A 13,592-nucleotide genomic window follows, 5' to 3' on the forward strand; every position below is an offset into this window, starting at 1 on the left:
GGTCGAACGATTCTTGTTCAAATTCAATATTTCTTGGATTTATGAGCTCCAATTCAACACATCACTTTTACACTATTTGTTAACAAGTCCATTACACATTTATTTAACAGATAAACTACCACCTTTATTACTATAATTAAATACTAAAACAAGAATTTGAGATCGATTCTATTAATTGAATATCTTGGCTCCATCCGAGCCATTTGCCTACGTAATCGGCACTATCGGTTGGATGAGCGTTCACTCGATATTCTCGTCCTCGGGTGTAGCATTTCTTCCTCGATAATGATTCATGGACCGAGGGGTCTGTCAATGTAACACAGCACTCGAACATGCATGAATATCAGCCTAGTTCATTAATCTTTAGGCAATTACTGGTTACGATTGTTGATCAGAATTCTTTTGCTCAATTGAGATTTTGAATAACCCTAGAAAGCAGTTGAACTCAACACTTGATAGACTATGTTTTTTATGGTTCGAGTTTGAACCTTATTAACAAACTCTTCTCTTTTTTATTTTCGACTTTTTGCAGTCCGCTTTTTTTACTTTTTAGGGGAAAGGTATTCAATATCGGCAGATAGAGATATGTTTGCCAAATTAAGTGTAATTGTGGTAACATTGTGCTAAAAGATTATGTATCCGGCGGGACTTGAACCCACTATTTCCATTCTGTACATGAATTCCGTGTACAGAATGTAAATTGTGGGTTCAAGTCCCGCCGGATACATAATCTTTTAGCACAATGTTACCACAATTACACTTAATTTGGCAAACATATCTCTATCTGCCGATATTGAATACCTTTCCCCTAAAAAGCTTATTAACAAACGTCAGAGAAACTATGGCTACTCTTGAAAATTATGTGGTCTGTACTCAAAGCAGTTTTTAAATGGCCCTAGTTTTGACTCAAAACTTGATAGATTCTGGTTGTTTGGGCCTGCTTGAGTATAACCCTTATTTATTATCCTGTTGAATAATGAGTGTCCGAACGCTACTCTACTCATACTCAAGAGTATACTTCGTTCGTTAACTTATTTTCATCGTCCTAGGCTTGATAAACGTCTTCTTAATCGATCATAACATTCTTTCCCAATATTGGTTGATTACCGATTACTGCGATGTTGGCATGTCCCCTTTAGTAACAGTTGAACCTAGTTGAACAAGACTTCGTTCACGAAAGTCGACTTGTTTTGATTTATCAGAACGTTTCAGTTGGATAACTAAGTCGGCAATCGGAGTTCTGCCGGGTTTACCTCTTTGTAAAGGCCTCCTTTGTTGTGATATCCGACTTGGGTCGTATATTATATATAACACTCTAATGGTATATTAACCGTTATTCGTTTTCATGGCCTATTTAATCTTACACCACAGTATCCATGGGCTATAATATGTATATCACTTCAAGGGGTCGGGAAAAAGCTATACATGTTTTCGAAGAAAAACAAAAACGGTCATAATGACACAACCAATCAATTTTTATTTATCTACATTAAACAATAATATCCCTACATGCAGCGCTCCCTCCGCGTAATCTCACCCCAACCTACACATGACCTACAGGTACCCGTATCTTATCACGTCCCGAATGACGGCCGCCATGCGAGACTTGTACTTATCTTCGGATTTCACGTTGGCAATGAACGACGTGTCGAATTCTTGCGATTCCTTGTACTTCTCCGCAGCCTCGTCCATATCGGGCAGGTCCTGGTTTTCAGTGCAAAGCATCGGCACCATGAACACCGCCATCAGGATGCCGAACTTGCCGCAGGCTTTTAGCTGCCGGAGCAGTGCCGTGTACGGGAACTGCCGGCTGGGATCTCCGCCGAGTTTCTCCAGCAGCTGCTTCAACGAGTCGTAGTAGATGCGGATCATTTCATCGTAGTGCTGCCGACGGAACGCTTCATCTGTGCATCCGAATATGAAGTACAGCAGATCGAGAGCGGGCGATACGTAGCGGCAGATTTGCCAGTCGAGCAGGACGACTCCGGTCGGTACGCCTCGCTGAAATGGATTCAGATTAGTTTAAACCATAGAAATTCTATTAACCCTAGATTACCTTATAGGAATAGATCATGTTGTTGATCCAGCAGTCGCCGTGTCCCAGAACGGCATACGGTTCGGCGTAATCTGGACTGGTAATGGTTGCAATATCATCAAACATAGTTTCCTTGAGCTTGATCAATTTCTGCCGAGCCTTCTCTTCGTGTGGTTCCAGGACAGTTGTAGCTCGATCTATTGACAAATTCATCATCATTGTGAATCCTTCGTTGGCACCCATCATGGCGCTCAGCGGATCAGGAACTTTGAACTGTTCGAACACTTCAGGTCGTTGATCTTTCAGAGCTAACGATACGGCGTGTAGTCTACCGAGTTGAATCATCAGCAGACGTGCATGCTCGTAGTTCACAGGGACCATTTTGTTCCACATTCGGTAGTCCTTCAGACGCAAGTCATCCATAATAATGACGGATTCTTCCTTCGGTGCGTCGACATAAGCCAGATAGCATTGTGGGGCGTTGAAGAACCCAATGTTCATTTCTTCGGTAATGCCCTTCTCCCGTTGAAATTCGTACATGATCGGGAGCAAGTTGGAGTACGCTGTAACTTCACGGTCAAAGATCGGCATCGAGCCGAACTGCTGACGCCGAGCGTCGTTGATCGGTGGGATCTTGCACAGAACTACCAACTTGCGATCACCTTCGGTGATGGCGGCTCGGAACATTTCCGCCACGAATCCATCACCCTTGCCGGAACCGGATTCAAAGTTGATCTCGAACTGACCGGGAGTGAATCCTTGCTCGGGAGCAATCTTGGCCACGGCATCGTACATGAACTGTGGCATTCCATCTGATCGCTTCTGATAGGTCACTCCAGTTGCAGCCGAATCGATTGCTGGTTGAACTTCCACTGTCCTAACTTCCGGTTCTACATCTTGAAATGTTTCCTCAACGGTATTGTCTTCCGCACTGAGAGCTACGGCTTCCACTTCAGCCGCGAGCTTCACTTCCTCCGAGACCGGTTCCACGCTAGCGATGGGTTCCGTGACCACTTGCTCCTCCACCGTCGATGACAGGACCGATTCTTCCTGGACAGGAGTTTCTTCACCCATATTGCGCGTGCACTGTTTGCTCTCGGACCGAAACTTGAAGCCGTACTAAATTCGCTGCGTCAATCAGAGCCTTCGCTTTTGTTCTTTTCGATGGGGATTATTCGGCGATATCTGTTGCGTTATCTTATCGAATTCATTTATCACACAGGAGAATTGTATAGGTTGATTGCAAGAGGTTAGGCAATGATTAGGTCAATGATATAGACCGTATAAGGACATTGACGTGATTCGCATGTTTTTGATTCACATGAAAAATTGGAAGTTATTCGACTTTGAAGATTGTGACGAATTTACTGCAATTCACTGTTATATTGGCGCAATCAGGCAAGCAACCATTCACAATCGAAGGTGTCACGAGAAAAGCTTTCGCATCAAACAAGACGCGATTCCAACTGAGTCGCATCGCAATTACCGTACAAGTGTAAGAGCGCACATTGCCTCAAAGTTGGCCAAAGGTAAAAGAAATGATATTTAGTATTAAATATCATTTCCCCAAGGTTTGGATAGTTTTGTGTATATTTCGATTTTACACACAATGGTAACTGTAGATTCTTGGATGTTGATTTTTGTTTCAAAACTTAGCAACTTCTCGAAGCTGGTGTAAGCTTTTAAATGATCATTACTCCTCAATTGTTACGAAATGTTACTTAGTATTCGATCCACGATGGCTTCGTTCGTGCATTTTTGCGCTAAGATACGAACATTTTCAATTTTGTTACAAAGGAATCAAACAAATCTGACAAGGATGTTCTATTACAAATTGGTTCGCAAATAATAACATTTAACATTTAATTTTTAATCGATTTTGCCAAATGTACCGGAAATATAGAATATTTGTTTCTGCGATCGTTTTTATCGAGTTGCTTTCAAAAATCATTTTTTGTCAATTACCTACGATGTTTGAACGAATTAAGCAAGATTTGAACTTTTGGCTAATGAATGAAGTGCGGCCACTGTTCGGAGCGTTTCGTTTCTCCTCTGCTGATTAGATTGCTTACTAATCAGACAATATACCTACAGACCTACGCGTTGGTCACCATCAAAAATCAACCAACAACGTCAAACAACTCATTAGCATTCTCTGAGTCAGCTTCGCTAAAGCATTCCACCTTCACGTATGGATTCATCCTATGCAAAATAGGTAAATCTCGTCTAGAACTGTTGTAGTACAAATGGTCAATTGTGGTACTTACAATATTGACCAGAATCAGTCAATTCACACAATCAATTATTTGAACGCTCGTCGGTTGGAACGAAAAGCTACCATGTTTTAGTTACTCAACTTTCTAGTCGACGTAAACTATTTTTTTACGGCCTGGTTTGATAAGAGAAGAAAATGAGACCTTGGTCGTTTTGAAGATCGAAATCAGCTTTGCATTTCAACATCAATCAAAGTGAGAAGTTTTTGTGTTATTCGTTTGATCTGAGTTTACTGTAACTATTGAAATGTTAAGGTGAAAATTTCGCGACCGCTGTTTAGGATTGAATATCAACTGGTGAGCTCGTTTCATGCTCCTATTTCAAATGAGTTAATTAATGGTTTACATTACTCAATTGAGGCATCGTTATTTACTTTATTATATTGATAGTAAATCTTCGAGCTGGTTAGTGGAATACTTATAAGTAGATGAAAAACCGAATTTAGTACTATACCATTTAATTCCACTATAGTTTGTATCTTTTGACAGATACGCGTATTTCGACCTCAATTCTAAGGCCGTCTTCAGTGTCGTATACTAGAATCGACCGGGGCAGATCACTGTTTTCAACGGCCAAAACCTCTAGTACTCTGGATATGCATCCTAGAGGTTTGGTGTCTTCGACAAAGTATTTTGGAATAATTTGTACTACATTTTGACTCATTCGGAGATAATCTAGACGGCAGAAGACGGCAGCTAATTTTTTGTCTACGACTAGTCAAGAACATTAGTTCCATTGTCGTAAAGAAAGAAACTTGGGGCCACGCGCGGCTTAAAGATCAGTTTTAACTTATCTAGATCAACTCCAAATGAGTCGAAATGTAGTACACATTATAGCTAAATATTTTGTCGAAGACATCAATCCTCTAGAATCCAGAGTATTAGAAGTTTTGGCCGTCGAAAACAGCGATCTGACCCAGTGTGCGTCGTTCGTATAGGCAGCCATGGTGGAATTGCAGCTCGTAATTTCAAAGTAATACCACTCAGTCCTTATAGTTCATGCTGATTCGATACAGTATCACCAGATGCGCTTGTATGCCGAAGTGGTGCTGATACTTTTTGAGCAAAGTTAGAGCAAAACCAACTGATTTTTATTGATCTGAAAGCGCCGGATGAACTGTCAACAATCATCAGTAGCACGTATAAATTTCAATGACGGCCTATTTTGCCTTAATAGTAGTTTTTTTTTCAATTTTTTCCTTATCCTAGTAAAAAGTACAACATTGTTTGACCTTAACTTCATGAAGAATCAATCGATACCAATTTTTTAACACGCTTTTAAAGATAATTTGGTCGTTTTCAAAATTTCAAACAATGCATACAGTTTTAAAATTATTTTACCTTGGTTATCTAACAAAAACTGCCCAAAAACATAAATTGTTGGCAAAAAATATAAAACTTTTTGCCAGTTAAACGAAAATTTTAATACTAAACCTTTAAAAAGGTCCTAGCTACAATTTTCAATTGATATCATAAAAAATGTATTTATTAAAAATATATGCACTATTCAACTCGTAGTTATAATCAGATACTTTCAAAACCTCAGTAAATAGTAAACATGTCCATTTCGGCAAAAAACTTGAACAATCCAAAGATATTCGTTTTTTGTTTTCATTGAGAAATCATGTTTTTGAGTAGTTTTTGTTGAACAACTAAACTAAAACAAGTTTTCAATTAACTGCGTTGTAAACATTGTTTGAAAACAACCAAAATTGCTTCAAAATCATATTAAACGATTACGAATCGATTCATTATTGATGAAGTTATGGTCAAACAAAGATATTTTTGTAAAATGAGGAAAAACATGGAGAAAACTAATTTTAACTAAAACTAGTTTTGTTTCTAGACAGAGTGGATGCTCGACAAACTGACAATTTTATTTTGAAGAGAATTATGATAAATGATTATTATTATTAGCTTTATTATTGAGATTTTTAGCTATAGGTTGGTTCATCTTCTAGAGATGCTAAAAGATTCAAAATTGGTTAAAAACCACAAAGTTTTCAAGACTTTATTGTAGGGTACATTTTATAATTTTTTGGGCTGTTTGGGCATGTCAGGAGTTAATCATCAATGTTAACTTCCTTTTCCCGATCAGCCTAGATAGCCGCGTAGTGTCGGTAGCGGTTGTTTCAATTGGCTAAGAATTAACACTACGGACTGCCTGTTCCGGTGGTAAAAGTCCACCTAACAGGTGACCCCTAATTCATGGGCTTTAAGCTTACCGTGCCTAAGAATGAATGGTTAGGGGGGTCTAAATAAAACCTAACCGCAAACGGAGCCTGTGGAGTACCAGGGCGCCCTCTACAGTATTATGCCCTTCCTGTGCTACACGGAGCAATGGTGCAGGTGACCTTGTGTTTCTCCGAGATAATCGGCTGCCCTTCTTCAGTGTCAACCCTGAGGCTCAATAAGGGTGGGATTATTAATAAGTTGAAATTTAGTTTAAATTTTCACCTTTATGGTTTCGCATTATGCGTTTTACACAGTGTATTCTGCGCTTTTCGCCTTTGGCGACTTTTAAGAGATACCCATCTGGTTTTTACGCTGCTGGTCTTTTTCGTGCTGAGATTGTGAAAAGCTCAATCCTGCCTAGTTTGGGTAGTGGCTACGGTTAGGATAGCTTAGTTAGACCAATCTTCAGCATAAAATATCAGCAACGATCAATCTTTGTAGACTCATGCAAATGGTACAGTTCAAGTGGCGCTTGTCCAAAAAACTTACTTTTGTGAACTTTTATCTAGGTAACCTTGTGGACCCAGTTTTTGCTACTTTCAGAAACATGAAACGGCAAACTCGCGTTCTATGCCTCGTGCATGCGTGCTCGTTAATAAAGCAATCGTTGCTTCACTCATTTCTGAGTCAACTACCAGAGATGTATGTGCTGTCACAATTGATATTTCTGTTGGTGACCTCAATAGGAAATACGTCTTTCGTTTTGTGGTGTATTTACCACATGATGAACCATCCCCTATGGATGATTTCAAACGAGTTGTCGTCCACTGCCTATGAAAAGGCCTTCTGCTGATTGTGGGCAGTGATGCTGATACTCATCACATGATCTGGAGCAGCTCAGATATCAATTTGAGAAGCTCCAGTCTGATGGAATACTTAAGTAGTTCAAATCTTGGATTACTTATTATAGGAAATCGCCCCACCTTCATGGTACCTGCTAGAGAAGAAGTGTTAGACATAACGCTCTACTTGTACATAATCAGTCACGAGTTGACGAATTAGCATGTATCAGATTTTGAATCATTATCTGATCATCGCTACATCTCTATATGAACATATGAATGTAAATTCGCAGACTTTGCATTTGTTATATTCCACAAACTGGGAATTGGTTATGACCAAATTCCATGGTTTCTCTGCGTCCATTGGAAATCCTAGTAATTTGGATGTTTCCACTTCCGGTGAATTGGGACACAATTGTCCTTGCTTCGAGTGATCTCACAATTGCTTGTCACTTTGCTTATAACAAATGTTCCTCACAACTCCCTTCGCGGGACGAGTGGACGATTCCAATTACTTGGTAAACACTTATTAAGTGAAACTGATTTCAGAAACCTGAATCTTCATGACATTCTGTTATTTTAACCAGCTGTGGTAATGAGCTATAGGCTCTCTTTACGCTCATGCGTTTTGCAGTGCCCTTTTTAGGGCGCTGTTCGAACCCATTGTGGTATGGAGCTACATGCTCTCATTTCGCTTATGCGATCTTCCCTCTTCAAGGGACCCCACTCCTATTTCCTCCCATCTCTCCCTTCCCTTTCCTCTCCCATCGGGTAGATGATGAAATAGGCTCAAATATGGCGATGGCACAAATCTCCCAAATGGCGGGGAACGTGCCTCTGGAGCCGGCCTTCTGATACCTGATAAGCATTTGTAGTTTATGTTTTCATTTGATTTCAATTTAAAGAAAACGCGAAGTTTTGGTTTTGGGAAATTTTGAAAAATAAGTCACACCCTATTGAGTAGCTTCAGAACTTAGGAATTGTTAAGATTATCATAAAATTCCTACGGGAATCATCGTCAGATAATTTTTCAAGGATTTGATCTAGCTCTCACTAGAGAACAAGAGCATCTCTTGCATATTTTTCCATGCATTCCTTCCCGGACTCTTCTAGGAATAACTCCAAGCATTACTTCAAGAATCTTCAAGTATACCAATAGAAACGTCTTCAGGGAATTCTAGGAGATTCCATCAGATTTTTTTTTCAAAAAATAATTCTCGATTACTTTTTCAAATCGACGAAAATAATTTTATTACCGTTTTGACAAAATTGATAAAGAAGAAGGCAGTTTATATCATTTTTCACCAAAGGCTGTCTAGATAATTTTTAGAGAATTGTCCATGGAGTTCACTTGAAAGTTTTCCAAAAACTTTCAAAAGTTCCTCTGGCAAACAGTCCAGGAATTTAATTAGTAGTTACTCTTTGCGATCTGTAATATTTTAATTGTATTCAGAAATTATGATCAAGTTTATCTGAAATATGTTACATTAATTCAATTAGGTATTAATTGTACGATTTCTCTAAGAATTACTCTTTTTTTGTAAATACTGCTACAATCAATGTAGAATTGCTCCAGAGATACATTTCAAATTATTCAAGAGTATAATTAATCCAGGAATTCATCCAATGCTGCTTTCAAGTGTTACTACTGGGGTTTATCTAGCTATAGTATCACCCCTAAGAACTTATCTACAGAGTTCTAGGGAAATTTTTCAAATAAAGCTTATAGAATTCTGTCAATTTTCTTGGTAAAACTAATAGATAAATCTTTGAAAGATCTTCTGGAAGTAATTTGTAAAGGAATCTATATAAATCACTAAAGAAAGTTTCGAAGAATTTTTATGAAAATCCCATGCGTAAAAGAACATCACACAGAGCTCCTTAGAAAACAACAGTTCTCGATTACTTCTTCAAATCGACTTAAATTACTTTCTGTAAGAATTTGGAGAAGAACATTTGACATTTGACATTCTATCTTCACGTGTATCCTGAAAAGCTTACAGCATGTGTCCAAAAACTCGTGGCAGTGACGACACAAACACGTCAGGCATTTAGCCGCATCGTCTCAAGGAGTGTGGGTTCGATTCCCTCTCAGTCCAGAAATTTTTTCGTGAGGAATGTTGTTCGACTGTGCCCAGTGGCGTTGCATGCTAGTCAGATGTCTAGTGTGCTGCTTCCTTCAAAGGACATACCTCAATGTAACTACTTACGACGTTTTTGTACCAGTGTGAGAATGACTCAAGTAGTCTTTTGTCTTGATTCGTGGTTAAGAGGAAAATAACCATCATCGTTTTACAAATTTTCAAAACCAGTTTTTTTTGTTCAAAATCGAAGCAATGTTCATGAAAATCTATCATTGCATTACCCTTGCTATCTGGGATGCGATGATAGATTTACATAAGGATTTCTTGGAATTGGAACGAAAAAACTGGTTTTAAAGTGTTGATGATTGCTAACGATTGGATGATGGATACTTGAGCCTTAAGTCGCTTAATTGCTTCATTAAACAGAGCGGTGAAAATAGTGGTTTTGTTGCGAAAGTTTAAAATCTTACTTACGTCGTTTTGTAATTCCGAAAATTAAACGTTATAAAAGTGAAAATCGAGTTGGTTCAAAATGGAGTGTGTAGAATTTCTGCTGCGAAACACATATGATCGATAAACTAAGTTTGTTTACTCTATTGACTATTCGCATCTTTGTACACTTGATACAACTCGTGATTCATGCGTCTGCGCAACACACCATTTTCCAGTTTCCTACCGAGTATTGTCCGCTGCACTTTACGCTCGAAAACACCGAGAGCTTTCCGGTCTGACTCTTTCAACGTCCACGCTGCGTGCGCGTAGAAAGCCACCGGACGTCTTTTTTAGAGGGGACAGGCCTGGTGTAGTGGTTAGAACACACGCCTCTCACGCCGAGGACCTGGGATCGAATCCCATCCCCGAAATAGTCACTGACAAAAAAGTAATAGTGTCGACTTCCTTCGGAAGGGAAGTAAAGCCCTTGGTCCCGAGATGGATTAGCCCAGGGCTAAAAATCTCGGTAATAAAGATAGAAATAGACCGGACGTCTTTTCACTTCGCGGGAAACGTCGTTGTAACATGTCACAAGTGTTCCAAGATAAACAAATTCTTCAACAACTTCAAACACATCCCCATCAAACACTACCTCAGCACCTACACCACCACGCCTGGCTCTATCTGTACCTGCTACCATGTATTTCGTTTTGGTAGAGTGCAATGTTGAACAGTAAATTCGAAAGTACGTCTCCCTGCTTCAACCCGTCTAACGTCACGAACGAGGTTGACACCTCGTCTGCGATCCGAACACTTGATTTCAAACCATCCAACGTAGCACGTAGGGGAAGGCGGTGTAAGACCGCCCGCCTAAGCAATTTAATTCATATGTAAAAATCAAGAATCAATAAATTATTTTTCTGCTTGGCATGTCGTTTTTTGAAGCCTTCGGTATGATCAAAAAATATCACAGGTGTTGTATTTGTAAAATTTATTTATTTCTTGAAGCTTGAAAAAGTGATGTCTTATCACGATTATTTTTAGCGACGGGGCAAAACCGCCCACCCACGTGGTAAAAGCGACCACCACGATTTTCGTACACAATTTTGCAAAAAAAAAATACATCAGTTCGCTGTGATTCTAAAAAGTATAATGTTTTATGAACTCTACATTGATTAATGTGGATATTGAATCATTTTAAGGGTTAATGAATTCAAAAAACTTAGATATATCATATCCTTAAAACACCCATATTTTGGAAAAAATATGCGGATTTGGCTTGAATTTTTAACAATATTGATTTCATTTTACTGGAATAGTAATGTACAACGTAGTTACAACTTTAAAAATGATTTAGACATTTGATTTGGTATAAATTAGGGGTGGCGGTCTTACCCCATCAACAGTGGTCGCTTTTACCCCACTTACGCAAATTTCAGAACTATGGCTTTATTTCAAAGCTAAATATTTACGATTCAATTTGCACTTCACTAATGCACATTTCACATTGTTGTTCAAGCATGGACGGGTAATTTGTAATGTTTTTACAAAAAAATCCTTTCCGAAATCCTTAAGTGAGTATCTGTTAAATTTTGATCAAATTCAATATCGACAAGCAAAATATTTGTTTTTGATATTTGTTATGGAAAATTTCATAAAAGTATCATCCTAAATGCTTCGGAATGACAAAAATCTTGTCTTTATGCAAAGTGCTTGATAAACTTTCAAGAAAACCGCTATTTTTATACCAAACTGAAGGTGATTCGTCTTACCCCGCCGGGCGCTCTTACCCCGTCTTCCCCTATCAGCCTAATTAGTTTCGCTGGAAAACCATGTTCAGACATTATCTGCCTCAGCTCATTTCTTTTCACTGAGTCATACGCCGCCTTGAAATCAATAAACAGATGTGTGAGTCTGCAAGTTATACTCCCGGAATTTATCTAGGATCATTCGCAAGCTAAGCATCTGGTCCATTGTCGAACGGCCCTCACGAAAACCAGCTTGGTATTCGCCGACGAAGGACTCCTCGAGCGGTCTCAGTCTGTTAAACAGGATGCGTGACAGAATTTTATACGCCGAATTCAGCAGGGTAATTCCTCTGTAATTGGCACACTCCATTCTGTGCCATTTCTTGTAGATTGGGCGTATGAGGCCATCCAACCAGCCGGTGGGCAATTCTTCGTCCTCCCATTCCTTCAGAAGTACTCGGTGGATTGACTGATAAAGCTGCTCACTTCCGTGCTTGAGAAGCTCGACCGGGATCTTGTCCTTCCCAGCAGCCTTACAGTTTTTCAGCTCGCTGATAGCCTTTTCAACCTCTCCTATGGTCTGTGGGTCCACAGCTTGATCGTCATCTTCAATGTTCATCCTGTTCCTCGCTACATTTCCATTTTCACCGTCCAACAATTGCTGAAAGTGCTCCTTCCACCTGGCAGCCACCGCCGTTTTATCGGTCAGCAAATTCCCTTCTCGATCATTGCACATGGCGGGCACTGGTACGGTATTGTGCCGCGCACCATTGACCGTTGCATAGAATCTCCGCATATCATTCCGGTTCATAAGGACTGTTCATTTTATAAAGTGGACACCTTGTGCATGCTGTATCTTTTTAATTTATCAATGAAATTTCAATCGGTTTTCTGCACATCGTTTGAATAGTATTGTACAATGTTGTGATAATAAAAATTCTCCAAAATTAATTAAATTTCACACGAATATGGAACAACGATTAGAACGGTCGGTTTTCGGAGGTTATCAAAATCAATGATTGTTAGAAATTGGCTGGAAAATTCGACAATTTATATTTTTTATTTTCAAAAAGGGCTTGTTCTTCGAAAGTATCATCAATTAGAAGCCTGATGGAAAAAATCAAGTTATTTTTGGAACAACAATTGTACAGATATAATAACATCATTTTCCCCCTATATTTTTAGAGAAAACCATTTTAAAATTGAAGGGGATCGGTATGAGTAGAATTTTTTGGTTAAAAGTACGTCCTGACGGAAGTCCTAATATAGTATTAATATGGAAAATGACTTACGCCTTCATAGAGTTACTTATTAAGTCCCCAGGTGACATTTAAAGCACAATAGATACACAATTGCTTTATTCTTAGAAGACCTTTCAAAGTACATTGACAATCATCAAAATTGGCAACACTGCTGTAATAAAATCGACTTCATTTTGCACCTATTATTTTTGTAATATGTTATTCTGAGATTACCAATTGAAATTTTCGGAGAAAACCATTTACAATTTGCTGCAGATCGATAAATATGCGTACACGATTTTAAAAGTATGAGACTTTTTAGTAAAACTACCATAAACAGCAAAATTTGTGCTTAGGACTGTGGTTCAAACGCACGATTTGGCTCTCGTTTGCACAAATATAGTTTATTTAGTAAACCAGACCAGTTTTGAACACGCTTTTTACTTTCCTCTTTTGCTGGGAGTGAAAGGATGGTGTATCAGCAAATTTGGCCATAAATGGGTGCATCACTAAAGTTACCTAATGTCAGAGAATGATGGAATATAGTTGATTTTTTTTAAAGCTATACCTTTTGTAGAATAGTAAAGGATACAAACATACAATATGTTCATAAAAATTAGGATTTTTGTTTTACGAAAAATAATGTTAAACTTTGACGAACAGCTTTTCTTAGGAGTTTTTGGAAAAATTATTTGGCTCTTCAACCAAAAGCATTTTCTAAGATCTTATATTTTAATAGTATTGTAGAATAATAGTTGAACG

The 13,592-nt window shown here is 38.7% G+C and overlaps 2 protein-coding genes across 2 annotated transcripts in view; one reads left to right on the forward strand and one right to left on the reverse strand.

Moving 5' to 3' along the window:
• The window catches only part of LOC5576657 (G patch domain and KOW motifs-containing protein), a 117,569-nt gene that overhangs the window by 45,961 nt on the left and 58,016 nt on the right, over nt 1-13,592 (forward strand). The gene's annotated exons all lie outside the window — the stretch shown is intronic.
• LOC5576652 lies at nt 1,455-3,172 on the reverse strand. Its single transcript, XM_001656144.2, has 2 exons — nt 2,057-3,172; nt 1,455-2,001 (listed from the first exon to the last, which is right to left on the reverse strand). Exons 1-2 carry the CDS (start codon nt 3,107-3,109, stop codon nt 1,555-1,557), a joined length of 1,500 nt encoding a protein of 499 aa, XP_001656194.1. The 5' UTR covers nt 3,110-3,172; the 3' UTR covers nt 1,455-1,554.

Source organism: Aedes aegypti, chromosome 3 (assembly GCF_002204515.2).
Source record: "Aedes aegypti strain LVP_AGWG chromosome 3, AaegL5.0 Primary Assembly, whole genome shotgun sequence".
NCBI lineage: Eukaryota > Metazoa > Arthropoda > Insecta > Diptera > Culicidae > Aedes > Aedes aegypti.

Excerpts from the sequence above, each read along its gene's own strand:
- LOC5576652 (XM_001656144.2), bottom strand. The coding sequence starts at position 3,109 with ATGGGTGAAGAAACTCCTGTCCAGGAAGAATCGGTCCTGTCATCGACG. Across the intron at positions 2,002-2,056 it reads ACATGATCTATTCCTATAAG|CGAGGCGTACCGACCGGAGT; the intron begins GTAATCTAGGGT and ends AATCCATTTCAG.